Below are 14,271 nucleotides of genomic sequence, written 5' to 3'. Positions count from 1 at the left end.
TATCTAGCTACATCATTGGTTTATTTTCGAATTTTTGGTCAATGTCTCGTCAGTTTTTTATGACCCCCGACCTGTCAAAATTTGCAAAAAATGGGTTTGCAGAAAAGTGACCAGATCCCAGCACTGCTTAGCCCATAACTTTTGAAATTTTTACCCGATTTAAAAGTGGAATACCTCTCTGAATTCGTTATTAAAATATCTATCTAGCTGCATTATTGGTTTATTTTCGAATTTTTGGTCAATATTTTGTAGTTTTTTATGACCCCCGACCTGTCAAAATTTGCAAAAAATGGGTTTGCAGAAAAGTGACCAGATCCCAGCACTGCTTAGCCCAAACTTTTGAAATTTTTACCCGATTTAAAAGTGGAATACCTCTCTGAATTTGTTGTTAAAATATCTATCTAGCTGCATCATTGGTTTATTTTCGAATTTTTGGTCAATATTTTGTAATTTTTTATGACCCCCGACCTGTCAAAATTTGCAAAAAAATGGGTTTGCAGAAAAGTGACCAGATCCCAGCACTGCTTAGCCCAAACTTTTGAAATTTTTACCCGATTTAAAAGTGGAATACCTCTCTGAATTTGTTGTTAAAATATCTATCTAGCTGCATTATTGGTTTATTTTCGAATTTTTGGTCAATATTTTGTAGTTTTTTATGACCCCCGACCTGTCAAAATTTGCAAAAAATGGGTTTGCAGAAAAGTGACCAGATCCCAGCACTGCTTAGCCCAAACTTTTGAAATTTTTACCCGATTTAAAAGTGGAATACCTCTCTGAATTTGTTGTTAAAATATCTATCTAGCTACATCATTGGTTTATTTTCGAATTTTTGGTCAATGTTTCGTCATTTTTTATGACCCCCGACCTGTCAAAATTTGCAAAAAATGGGTTTGCAAAAAAGTGACAAGATCCCAGCACTGCTTATCCCAAACCTTTTGAAATTTTTACCCGATTTAAAAGTGGAATACCTCTCTGAATTTGCTATTAAAATATCTATCTAGCTGCATTATTGGTTTATTTTCGAATTTTTGGTCAATATTTTTTAATTTTTTATGACCCCCGACCTGTCAAAATTTGCAAAAAATGGGTTTGCAGAAAAGTGACCAGATCCCAGCACTGCTTAGCCCATAATTTTTTGAAATTTTTACCCGATTTAAAAGTGGAATACCTCTCTGAATTTGTTATTCAAATATCTATCTAGCTGCATTATTGGTTTATTTTCGAATTTTTGGTCAATATTTTGTAATTTTTTATGACCCCCGACCTGTCAAAATTTGCAAAAAATGGGTTTGCAGAAAAGTGACCAGAACCCAGCACTGCTTAGCCCATAACTTTTGAAATTTTTACCCGATTTAAAAGTGGAATACCTCTCTGAATTTGTTGTTAAAATATCTATCTAGCTGCATTATTGGTTTATTTTTGAATTTTTGGTCAATATTTTGTAATTTTTTATGACCCCCGACCTGTCAAAATTTGCAAAAAATGGGTTTGCAGAAAAGTGACCAGATCCCAGCACTGCTTAGCCCATAACTTTTGAAATTTTTACCCGATTTAAAAGTGGAATACCTCTCTGAATTTGTTGTTAAAATATCTATCTAGCTACATCATTGGTTTATTTTCGAATTTTTGGTCAATATTTTGTAATTTTTTATGACCCCCCCGACCTGTCAAAATTTGCAAAAAATGGGTTTGCAGAAAAGTGACCAGATCCCAGCACTGCTTAGCCCAAACTTTTGAAATTTTTACCCGATTTAAAAGTGGAATACCTCTCTGAATTTGTTGTTAAAATATCTATCTAGCTGCATTATTGGTTTATTTTCGAATTTTTGGTCAATATTTTGTAATTTTTTATGACCCCCGACCTGTCAAAATTTGCAAAAAATGGGTTTGCAGAAAAGTGACCAGATCCCAGCACTGCTTAGCCCAAACTTTTGAAATTTTTACCCGATTTAAAAGTGGAATACCTCTCTGAATTTGTTGTTAAAATATCTATCTAGCTACATCATTGGTTTATTTTCGAATTTTTGGTCAATGTTTCGTCATTTTTTATGACCCCCGACCTGTCAAAATTTGCAAAAAATGGGTTTGCAAAAAAGTGACAAGATCCCAGCACTGCTTATCCCAAACCTTTTGAAATTTTTACCCGATTTAAAAGTGGAATACCTCTCTGAATTTGCTATTAAAATATCTATCTAGCTGCATTATTGGTTTATTTTCGAATTTTTGGTCAATATTTTTTAATTTTTTATGACCCCCGACCTGTCAAAATTTGCAAAAAATGGGTTTGCAGAAAAGTGACCAGATCCCAGCACTGCTTAGCCCATAATTTTTTGAAATTTTTACCCGATTTAAAAGTGGAATACCTCTCTGAATTTGTTATTCGAATATCTATCTAGCTGCATTATTGGTTTATTTTCGAATTTTTGGTCAATATTTTGTAATTTTTTATGACCCCCGACCTGTCAAAATTTGCAAAAAATGGGTTTGCAGAAAAGTGACCAGAACCCAGCACTGCTTAGCCCAAACTTTTGAAATTTTTACCCGATTTAAAAGTGGAATACCTCTCTGAATTTGTTGTTAAAATATCTATCTAGCTGCATTATTGGTTTATTTTTGAATTTTTGGTCAATATTTTGTAATTTTTTATGACCCCCGACCTGTCAAAATTTGCAAAAAAATAGGTTTGCAGAAAAGTGACCAGATCCCAGCACTGCTTATCCCATAACTATTGAAATTTTTACCCGATTTAAATGTGGAATACCTCTCTGAATTTGTTATTAAAATATCTATCTAGCTACATCATTGGTTTATTTTCGAATTTTTGGTCAATGTTTCGTCATTTTTTATGACCCCCGACCTGTCAAAATTTGCAAAAAATGGGTTTGCAGAAAAGTGACAAGATCCCAGCACTGCTTAGCCCAAAATGTTGAAATTTTTACCCGATTTAAAAGTGGAATACCTCTCTGAATTTGTTATTAAAATATCTATCTAGCTGCATTATTGGTTTATTTTCGAATTTTTGGTCAATATTTTGTAATTTTTTATGACCCCCGACCTGTCAAAATTTGCAAAAAATGGGTTGGCAGAAAAGTGACCAGAACCCAGCACTGTTTAGCCCATAACTTTTGAAATTTTTACCCGATTTAAAAGTGGAATACCTCTCTGAATTTGTTATTCGAATATCTATCTAGCTGCATTATTGGTTTATTTTCGAATTTTTGGTCAATATTTTGTAGTTTTTTATGACCCCCGACCTGTCAAAATTTGCAAAAAATGGGTTTGCAGAAAAGTGACCAGATCCCAGCACTGCTTATCCCAAACCTTTTGAAATTTTTACCCGATTTAAAAGTGGAATACCTCTCTGAATTTGCTATTAAAATATCTATCTAGCTGCATTATTGGTTTATTTTCGAATTTTTGGTCAATATTTTGTAATTTTTTATGACCCCCGACCTGTCAAAATTTGCAAAAAATGGGTTTGCAGAAAAGTGACCAGATCCCAGCACTGCTTAGCCCAAACTTTTGAAATTTTTACCCGATTTAAAAGTGGAATACCTCTCTGAATTTGTTGTTAAAATATCTATCTAGCTGCATTATTGGTTTATTTTCGAATTTTTGGTCAATATTTTGTACTTTTTTATGACCCCCGACCTGTCAAAATTTGCAAAAAAGGGTTTGCAGAAAAGTAACAAGATCCCAGCACTGCTAAGCCCAAACTTTTGAAATTTTTACCCGATTTAAAAGTGGAATACCTCTCTGAATTTGTTGTTAAAATATCTATCTAGCTGCATTATTGGTTTATTTTTGAATTTTTGGTCAATATTTTGTAATTTTTTATGACCCCCCGACCTGTCAAAATTTGCAAAAAAAAATGGGTTTGCAGAAAAGTGACCAGATCCCAGCACTGCTTATCCCATAACTATTGAAATTTTTACCCGATTTAAAAGTGGAATGCCTCTCTGAATTTGTTATTAAAATATCTATCTAGCTACATCATTGGTTTATTTTCGAATTTTTGGTCAATGTTTCGTCATTTTTTATGACCCCCGACCTGTCAAAATTTGCAAAAAATGGGTTTGCAGAAAAGTGACAAGATCCCAGCACTGCTTATCCCAAACCTTTTGAAATTTTTACCCGATTTAAAAGTGGAATACCTCTCTGAATTTGCTATTAAAATATCTATCTAGCTGCATTATTGGTTTATTTTCGAATTTTTGGTCAATATTTTTTAATTTTTTATGACCCCCGACCTGTCAAAATTTGCAAAAAATGGGTTTGCAGAAAAGTGACCAGATCCCAGCACTGCTTAGCCCATAATTTTTTGAAATTTTTACCCGATTTAAAAGTGGAATACCTCTCTGAATTTGTTATTCGAATATCTATCTAGCTGCATTATTGGTTTATTTTCGAATTTTTGGTCAATATTTTGTAATTTTTTATGACCCCCGACCTGTCAAAATTTGCAAAAAATGGGTTTGCAGAAAAGTGACCAGAACCCAGCACTGCTTAGCCCAAACTTTTGAAATTTTTACCCGATTTAAAAGTGGAATACCTCTCTGAATTTGTTGTTAAAATATCTATCTAGCTGCATTATTGGTTTATTTTTGAATTTTTGGTCAATATTTTGTAATTTTTTATGACCCCCGACCTGTCAAAATTTGCAAAAAAAATGGGTTTGCAGAAAAGTGACCAGATCCCAGCACTGCTTATCCCATAACTATTGAAATTTTTACCCGATTTAAAAGTGGAATGCCTCTCTGAATTTGTTATTAAAATATCTATCTAGCTACATCATTGGTTTACTTTCGAATTTTTGGTCAATGTTTCGTCATTTTTTATGACCCCCGACCTGTCAAAATTTGCAAAAATGGGTTTGCAGAAAAGTAACAAGATCCCAGCACTGCTTATCCCAAACCTTTTGAAATTTTTACCCGATTTAAAAGTGGAATACCTCTCTGAATTTGCTATTAAAATATCTATCTAGCTGCATTATTGGTTTATTTTCGAATTTTTGGTCAATATTTTTTAATTTTTTATGACCCCCGACCTGTCAAAATTTGCAAAAAATGGGTTTGCAGAAAAGTGACCAGATCCCAGCACTGCTTAGCCCAAACTTTTGTAATTTTTACCCGATTTAAAAGTGGAATACCTCTCTGAATTTGTTATTAAAATATCTATCTAGCTACATCATTGGTTTATTTTCGAATTTTTGGTCAATGTTTCGTCATTTTTTATGACCCCGACCTGTCAAAATTTGCAAAAAATGGGTTTGCAGAAAAGAGACCAGATCCCAGCACTGCTTAGCCCAAACTTTTGAAATTTTTACCCGATTTAAAAGTGGAATACCTCTCTGAACTTGTTATTCGAATATCTATCTAGCTGCATTATTGGTTTATTTTCGAATTTTTGGTCAATATTTTGTAATTTTTTATGACCCCCGACCTGTCAAAATTTGCAAAAAATGGGTTTGCAGAAAAGTGACCAGATCCCAGCACTGCTTAGCCCAAACTTTTGAAATTTTTACCCGATTTAAAAGTGGAATACCTCTCTGAATTTGTTATTCGAATATCTATCTAGCTGCATTATTGGTTTATTTTCGAATTTTTGGTCAATATTTTGTAGTTTTTTATGACCCCCGACCTGTCAAAATTTGCAAAAAATGGGTTTGCAGAAAAGTGACCAGATCCCAGCACTGCTTAGCCCAAACTTTTGTAATTTTTACCCGATTTAAAAGTGGAATACCTCTCTGAATTTGTTATTAAAATATCTATCTAGCTACATCATTGGTTTATTTTCGAATTTTTGGTCAATGTTTCGTCATTTTTTATGACCCCCGACCTGTCAAAATTTGCAAAAAAAAAGGGTTTGCAGAAAAGTGACCAGATCCCAGCACTGCTTAGCCCAAACTTTTGAAATTTTTACCCGATTTAAAAGTGGAATACCTCTCTGAACTTGTTATTCGAATATCTATCTAGCTGCATTATTGGTTTATTTTCGAATTTTTGGTCAATATTTTGTAGTTTTTTATGACCCCCGACCTGTCAAAATTTGCAAAAAATGGGTTTGCAGAAAAGTGACCAGATCCCAGCACTGCTTAGCCCAAACTTTTGAAATTTTTACCCGATTTAAAAGTGGAATACCTCTCTGAATTTGTTATTAAAATATCTATCTAGCTGCATTATTGGTTTATTTTCGAATTTTTGGTAAATATTTTGTAATGTTTTGTGACCCCCGACCTGTCAAAATTTGCAAAAAAAGGGTTTCCAGAAAAGTGACCAGATCCCAGCACTGCTTAGCCCATAACTTTTGAAATTTTTACCCGATTTAAAAGTGGAATACCTCTCTGAATTTGATATTAAAAAATCTATCTAGCTGCATCATTGGTTTATTTTCGAATTTTTGGTCAATGTTTTGTAATTTTTTATGACCCCCGACCTGTCAAAATTTGCAAAAAAAGGGTTTCCAGAAAAGTGACCAGATCCCAGCACTGCTTAGCCCATAACTTTTGAAATTTTTACCCGATTTAAAAGTGGAATACCTCTCTGAATTTGTTATTAAAATATCTATCTAGCTACATCATTGGTTTATTTTCGAATTTTTGGTCAATGTTTCGTCATTTTTTATGACCCCCGACCTGTCAAAATTTGCAAAAAATGGGTTTGCAGAAAAGTGACCAGATCCCAGCACTGCTTAGCCCAAACTTTTGAAATTTTTACCCGATTTAAAAGTGGAATACCTCTCTGAATTTGTTATTAAAATATCTATCTAGCTGCATTATTGGTTTTATTGTATTTATTAAAAAGTATAATACAATAAAGTATTATCCAAACCCGCAACAAGATAAAATAAGCAGACACTTTTTAATGTTAAACCGCACGCACTCGTTGTCAAAGGAGAAGTAAAGCGTCGTGTTCGCGTGTACAAGCAAATGCCCAAAGTGTAGAAGGAAAAGCGCAAGAAGATTCCGTTACTTCTTGCGATCTCCTCCTTCATCGCACTCACACATACAAGCATCAAATGAATGCATGTGCATCAATGTGACTTTTCCTTATATATGTATATTCATATTTTACAACACGCCACCTCAAAAGTTACATTGAGCAAAAACAAAAATTTGACATACGAGATTGTGCTTATCTTTTAATTTCTTGTTTCTTTCTTAATTTCTGGGGATTACAATTAGATCCAGCATTCGCTGCAAAGAGTTGGGGAAACCCAGTAAAACCCAACTAGATCTACATATACAAATAGCGAAAAATTTACATAAATTCAAATTTTGAACAAAAGAAAAATTGTAAAAATATTAAAGCATTTCACTTAAGGTTGTAAGGATGCTAATCACGGGCCAGGATAAATACTCAGTCTATCCAGGGTCCCCTACAGAAATAATTTATATTTACGGAGACAGACAGGACAAGGAGGCGGGTTCCCTAATTGGGCGTGGGTTTGAGGGGGGGAAAGTTTGGGTTGCGTGCCGTGGTTATGCCGTCGGCCCGTCACCCGGGCGGCCGGCGGACCAGGGCAGGCCCAGGGCGACCGATCCCGTCACCCGTGGATCGGCTTATCCGGCCCCGTCAACCGGGTGCCGGAGCCCTGTTAGGGGGCGGAGGGTTACGAGCCGTCGATCCCGTCACCCGGGAGTCGACTTGCCAGCCCCGTCACCCGGGTGCTGGTGCTCAAGGAAAGGATGTAGTGAGCGACTGATCCCGTCACCCGTGGATCAGTATGCCGGCCCCGTCACCCGACGGCCGGTGCTCGAACTACGAGGGAGGGGGGTTTTGAGCGACCGATCCCGTCATCCGTGGATCGGTGCTCCTCAGTACAGGTTATGAGCGGCTGCCCCCGTCACCCGGGGGTCAGCATGCCGGCCCCGTCACCCGACGGCCGGTGCTCCTAGATACGGGATTTTAGCGGCTGCTCCCGTCACCCGGGAGTCAGCATGCCGGCCCCGTCACCCGACGGCCGGTGCTCATAGGTATGGAGGGGAAAGGGGAAGGAGGACTTGGGAGAGAGAAGACTATGGTTAATTGTGGTTTTCTTACAACTTTATTCATAATTCCTTAATGCCTGAGGGTCCCTAGTTCCCTGCGCACGTGCTGGCCACCCTGTAGGGCTGGCCCGCGGCCGGCTCACCCGTCTTATCGGAGGGACTCCATGTCCACGTGTCCTTTTATCCTTGTCGCCATCCACTCACGTCCGTTCACTCTGCTTGCCAAAATCCAACCGTCCACTCTGATGGTCAAAAACTAACTCCGTTCACTCCGATGGTCAAAATCTAACTCCACGATCGGCGAACAGCGAAGGCTGCTCGAAGCCCTCGCTGCTGCCGTCGACTGCGGCAGCGGCCCTTACGCTGCTTTCGTGCAGGCTATAGGCGTCCTCTTTCGTCTGCCACCTCCCGCACCCGCGTCTCTTACGCGATCGTGCGTTCCTCTTCTTTTCCGTGTCTCTCCGGACCCGGCCGTCGGTTCTGCCGAGGGCTCAAGTTTGGAGAGATGGAGATGTTGCTGATGTGCGTGTTGCTGATGCGCGTGTTGCTGAATGTGGTTTTGCGTGTTGCTGATGTGGTTTTGCGTGTTGATGATGTGATCCTCGGCGTGGCCGGGGATGTGGCCCGTACTGGGGCGCACCACACCCCAACTCAAAAGTGATTGTCCCCTCGGGGTCTAACTGAGGGAAAGCGGGATGCCCTTCATGGGCCTTAATATTACAAAAGGGGTGCCCTCCGTGGGTCTTGGTCGTCCTTACCCTAAACCTTATAGTTCTACCTTATACTCTACCTTATAAATTACGCCTAACTACTATGTACATGAGGGGGAGGGGGGGCCCTTGTGAGGGTTACCTCACACCCCATCCCTTCCTCGGGGGTGCGGGAAGACCTTTACCCGGCCGCTGGTCGAGATCTGGATGCGATAGCGGATGCCGGCTACCTCCTCCAGGTAGCGCACCTCCCGGCGTCTCGGCTGGCGCAGATGCCCGTCTATACTACGCAGGAGGGCGATGGGTACCCACCCGTCTTCGGTAACCCATCCGTCGAGGGCGCGGACCTGGGCGTTTGGAGGCAGGGGATCCACCGGGGAAGCTCCTCCTCCGAGTCGGCGTCCTCCTCGTCTTCCTCGGCGTCCTCTCCTAATTCCTCGTCAGTACTGGCCTCCTCCATGGGCCATGGGGCCGGTCGGCGGAGGATGCCTGGGCGGCCGACTGGTTCGCCTTCGGGGTTGGCCAAAGGCTGGCGGCCACGCCAGCGCTGCTGGTCGGTGGCCGGCATAGGCCTCACCCGCCGCACGGGCCTGGACGGCAGGACGGCAGCTACGGCTGCAGTGGCCGCGGTGCCGTCAGGCGGCGTCGGGGCGCGCGCCGTGGCGGCGGCGTCCGGTTGGGCGGCCGCTTGGGTGGCGGCGTCTAGTTGAGCCATGGCGGCCGGCGGGATGCCGGCGGCCGATCCGGCGGCTGCGTCGGGTTGAACAGTGGCGGCCGGCGGATGCCGGCGGCCGATCCGGCGGCTGCGTCGGATTGAGCAGTGGCGGCCGGTGGGATGCCGGCGGCCGATCCGGCGGCTGCGTCGGGTGGAGCAGTGGCGGCCGGTGGGATGCCGGCGGCCGATCCGGCGGCTGCGTCGGATTGAGCAGTGGCGGCCGGTGGGATGCCGGCGGTCGATCCAGCGGCTGCGTCGGGTTGAGCAGTGGCTTCCGCCGTGGGGATCGTGGCCATTATTGTTCGGACCGCGGCCCGGACTGCCTCCCGCTGCTGGGATGCGGCGGACGTGGTGGGTCCGTCGGGGACGCGGCCAGCTTCCCCAGCAGGAGCGCGAGCAAGTCATCCCCCGTGGGGGTGCTGGCTCCTGCCCGGACGGTTGCCGCGTCGGCGGTGTCGTCGGCGGCGGTGAGCGTGGGCGTGGCCTGCTCCTTGGCGTCGGTGGCACTGGGTGCGGGCCTGGGTGCGCCCGTGGCAGCGGCGCCGGTGGCCCGCACCGCCATGGTGGCAGCGGTGCTGACCCCGGCTGATGCTGGAGGGTCGGGCTCCGGGTACGGGCCCGGCCCGAAAAGCTCCTCGTATGAGGGCGGTGGTGTTTCTCGGTGGGGCGGTACCCACGGCACGGTCTCCTCCTCGTCGAGAAGGACAACTGTGTCCATCGCCGCGCCCCGTGGCTCGTCGTCGTCCGAGCTGAGAGTCACCACCTCAGCATCGGAGACCTCCTCATAAATTGCGCCCAGCGGCCCACGGGGGTCGGCGAGGCGGGGACCGAGGGGATGGCTGGGTCCGGCTCTTCTTCTGCCTCAAAATAGAGGCCACCACGTCCTCGTAGGTCAGCCCTTCGCACCATGTGGGGCTGATCGCGGGCGACGGCTGGGCGTCGCTGTCGGCGGTGGTCGCTGGTGGGGTGGATCCGGTGGCATCGGGCGCGGCCGATGGCGGACGCGGTGGGCGCCCACGTGTCGGCGGCGACCGTGCTTGTCGGCGTCGGTGGCCGCGAGTTGCGCCTGGGGCTGGTGGCGTTGGCTGCCAGGTGCAGTCCCTCTAATGCGGACATCGCACAGTGGGCGATTTGGTCTCGCTAGCGGCATTTAATTAATAACTTCTAAACTAAAATAGATATCTTCAGTCGGTTTTTTTTCACCGATCAAAGAAAAATCATACAATTTTTTAAGTTAAAAAAAAGTTTTTTTTTAATACTTTTTTATTTTTTTTTTTTTAATTTAAAAAATATATTTTTTAATTTTAAATTTTGATTTATTTTTATGTTTTTTAAACTTCAATTAATATATTCCATAAACAAACATAATTTAAAAATGGCTAGAATTTTATTCAGAATCATCGGAATCAGACGGCGGCATAGTAAAAATACTAACATATACTAAAAAAAGATCCCTTTTTGCTACTGACATTGTGCCTTAAAAGTACCATAGTTTGAAGGCTAGCAGGTACTAGCAGTTCATATTACACACATTGGACGCCACTGATTCACCCTTTCGGCTAATAAAGAGTTAGACTGAATCCACTTGAATCAGGTAAGTTCTTCTCCACGAAAGACAGGTGTACGCTAATCCGGGCTCGTTGTTAATACACTGAATTGCCACTACGTTTTATGAGCTACACATTTATAGACCGGTCACAAACATTAATTTTTTTGTAATGGATACCTTGAAATTAATAAAAAAAACCAAACTTTTAATAAATTCACTAAAAATTGTAAATTTCCGAGGAACTTGAATTCGATGCGCGCAAACAGGTAAAATTTTGTAAAGTTCTTTGCAAAATCATTTTCTGTGTTTGTCCGATCACAGCTGATGATCAGCTCATCGTAGAACTTTTAAAATGCTTGGATAAATCTAATCAAAGTATCTATTATCGAATTGTGAAAAAAATCATCGCTTTTTGAAAGTTGAAATTTGAATTAAATGCCGCTAGCGAGACCAAATCGCCCACTGTGCATCGTCGTGGCGGAAGCCTCGGTGTTTGGGCGCTCACCTGGGTCCTGATTAGCCGGGCGATCGCGGCGGTGGCGATGGTGGCGATGGCGGCGACGTGGTTCGTCCTCTGAATGGCGCGAATGGCGGCGCTGCGAATTCGTGTTCCTATCTCTCGGCATGTTTTTAGCTTTTGCGTCTCACAATTTGTAGGTTTGAACGCGTGGGTCTGCAGAGCGAAGATCGCGCTATCTTTATCGATATCCGATAGCGCGCTGCCCGTACGTATCGAAGTTGCTTTTCGGTCGATCTGGCAATTCCAATAACGAATATTTGGGATCTATGAAAATAAACAAACGTATTAGTAGAGTCCACCCCTCTTTTAGCCTGCTTGAGGGTGGCGCCTATCCTAAGCTCCTGCGCTCCTATAGCTCCTTAGGATCAGAGCCGATGCCAGAGTGGAGGCTTCTGGACTGATCACGGGCGTCGTGGTCGTCGTGGTCGTCATGGGCTGCGGTGATGCTGAGGCTATCCTCGTTCTGATGTTCGTCGTCGTCCGCGTTGCTTTGGTGATATGCTTTTAGGTTGTTTATGCTGGCCGTTCGGCGACGGCGGCTCCCGATATCTTGCAGCCGGACGATGTTCGGCGAGAGGAACTTGATCACTCGGAACGGGCCTTCATATTTCGCAGCCAGTTTGGCCGCGAAGCCCTCGGCGGCGTTTGATAGCACATGATGGCGGGCGAGAACGAGGGAGCCCAATGGTGGCTTCCACTCCCGTCGTCGTAAATTGTAGTGCCGGCCTTGCTCGGCCGTGGCACGTTCGGCGTTGTCGCGGGCCACTTTAAATATGCTGTGCAGCTGCTCGCCCTCTCCGCTGGGGGAATCAGGGCGGTTCCTCGTCCCGGGGTGACTTCGTCGTAAAGTGCATTGGGTAGGCGTGGTTCCCGGCCTTGTACCAGAAAGGCGGGGCTGAATCCCGTTGTGTCCGACACGCTACCGTTGACGGCCAGCGAGATTTCTGGCAGGAGTTGATCCCAGGTGTTCTGCGGCGCGTCGCCCAGGTATTGCGCGATCATGGTTTTCACGGTCCTGTTGGCCCTCTCCGTAGGATTTTGACGGGGCGTGTAGGGCGCAGTATACTGCAGTTCCATTCCTAGTGATTTGCAAAATGTCCGGAAATCCCGGCTGGTGAACTGAGTTCCGTTGTCACAGACCAGAGTCTTCGGGACTCCGAATCGACTCAGGATCCGTTCTCTAAACGCTCGTTCGAGATATGGTACCGTGGCTCGTCGCAGTGGGACGAGTTCCACCCACTTGCTGAATGAGTCGAGGAACACCAATAGGACTGTGTTCCCTAGCTTGGATCGTGGGAGGGGTCCAACGAAGTCCGCACATAGTATGTGGAAAGGTTCGTCGACCTGGCGGGTGAACATTTTCCCGGCCGGTTTTTCTTGGCTTACCTTAAACTTCTGACAGCTTGTGCATCGGCGTACGTATTTGGCCACTTCTCGAAATAATCCGGGCCAGTAGTACTTCTGGGCGACTCGTGTGCTTGTCTTCCGCACGCCCAGGTGGCCTGCGGTGGGGTGGTCGTGGCATTCCGTCAGCACTCTTGCGCGGTCGTTAGTGCCCACGCATAGTTTCCAGGGGGTGTATTCCTCATCCTCCGGGCGCAGCCCGATGCGTCTGTAAAGTTGCCCGTTCTCCTCTCGAAAGTCTGGATACTTGGCCGGCTCCTGTCGGGTCCTGTGTAGCATTTTCGTGATCCACTTACAGTTGATGTCCTGAACTTGTGCCTGCTGCATGGTGGCCAGTGGCTGGCGCGATAGTGCATCCGCGACCAGATTCTGGGTTCCGCGTCGGTATGTCACGTCATACTGGAACTGCTGCAACTCCAATGCCCACCGAGCGATCCTGCCCGTGGGGTTGTCGATGGAGTTCAACCACTTTAGCGAGTGGTGGTCGGTCAGCACCTCGAAACGGTATCCTTCGAGATAGCAGCGCATCTTACGGATGGCCCATACTATAGCGAGGCATTCCTTTTCCGTAACAGAATAGTTGCGCTCGGCGGTGTTTAGCCGGCGGCTAGCGTAAGCGATTACGCGCTCCTGTTGGTCGATAGTCTGGGTGAGTACGGCTCCCACGCCGTATTCGCTTGCGTCGGTTTGGAGTACAAATTTCTCTTCGAAATCTGGGCACGCCAGAATTGGTGCCTCTGTGAGCAGGTCCTTCAACTTCTGGAACGCCTGTTTCTGCTTCTCGGTCCATCCCCAGCTTTGATCCTTCTTGAGTAGCGAGGTCATTGGTTCGACCACGTCCGCGAAGTTTGGCACAAAGCGTCTGTACCAAGACGCTATGCCGAGGCATCGGCGAAGCTCCTTCAGTTCCCGGATGGCAGCGACCTTGTCGGGGTCGGTCTGTATCCCGGCCTCGCTGATTACATGGCCAAGATATTTTATGCTCCGCTGGAAAAACTGACACTTGTCTCGGTTGAGGCGGAGATTGGCCTCTCGAAGCCGTCGAAATACCTCGCGTAGATTCCGCACGTGCTCGGAGAGAGTGGCGCCGACGACGATGATGTCGTCCAAGTAGGCGAAAGCGTGTGGTTCCATGTCGGGGCCGATGACGGTGTCCAGCGCCCGTTGGAATGTGGCCGGCGCCGAGTGAAGCCCGAAAGGCATCACCTTCCAGTGAAATAGTCCGCGGCCCGGGACGGTGAATGCGGTGCATTCGCGGCTGTCCGGGGCGACTGGGATCTGCCAGTACCCGTTCTTCAGGTCCAACGTCGATATATAGCGGGCGTTTCGCAGCCGCTCCAAGATGTGGTGGATCCGCGGCAGCGGATAAGCGTCGGGGATCGA

At 45.2% G+C, this 14,271-nt stretch overlaps 1 protein-coding gene across 1 annotated transcript; it reads right to left on the bottom strand.

Moving 5' to 3' along the window:
* Window positions 1-9,710: 9,710 nt before the first annotated feature.
* Window positions 9,711-11,590, bottom strand: LOC108099008 (atherin-like). The gene is made up of 2 exons (XM_043207896.1): window positions 11,470-11,590; window positions 9,711-10,276 (listed from the first exon to the last, which is right to left on the bottom strand). Exons 1-2 carry the CDS (start codon window positions 11,588-11,590, stop codon window positions 9,711-9,713), a joined length of 687 nt encoding a protein of 228 aa, XP_043063831.1.
* Between the last annotated feature and the right edge of the window lie 2,681 nt (window positions 11,591-14,271).

The sequence above is a fragment of the Drosophila ficusphila genome, unplaced genomic scaffold, assembly GCF_018152265.1.
Source record: "Drosophila ficusphila isolate 14025-0441.05 unplaced genomic scaffold, ASM1815226v1 contig_378, whole genome shotgun sequence".
Taxonomy (NCBI): Eukaryota; Metazoa; Arthropoda; class Insecta; order Diptera; family Drosophilidae; genus Drosophila; species Drosophila ficusphila.
This window is presented reverse-complemented; position numbering and strand designations above follow the sequence as displayed.

Excerpts from the sequence above, each read along its gene's own strand:
- LOC108099008 (XM_043207896.1), bottom strand. The coding sequence starts at position 11,590 with ATGCCGAGAGATAGGAACACGAATTCGCAGCGCCGCCATTCGCGCCAT. Across the intron at positions 10,277-11,469 it reads CCCGGCTAATCAGGACCCAG|GCAGAAGAAGAGCCGGACCC; the intron begins GTGAGCGCCCAA and ends CTCTATTTTGAG.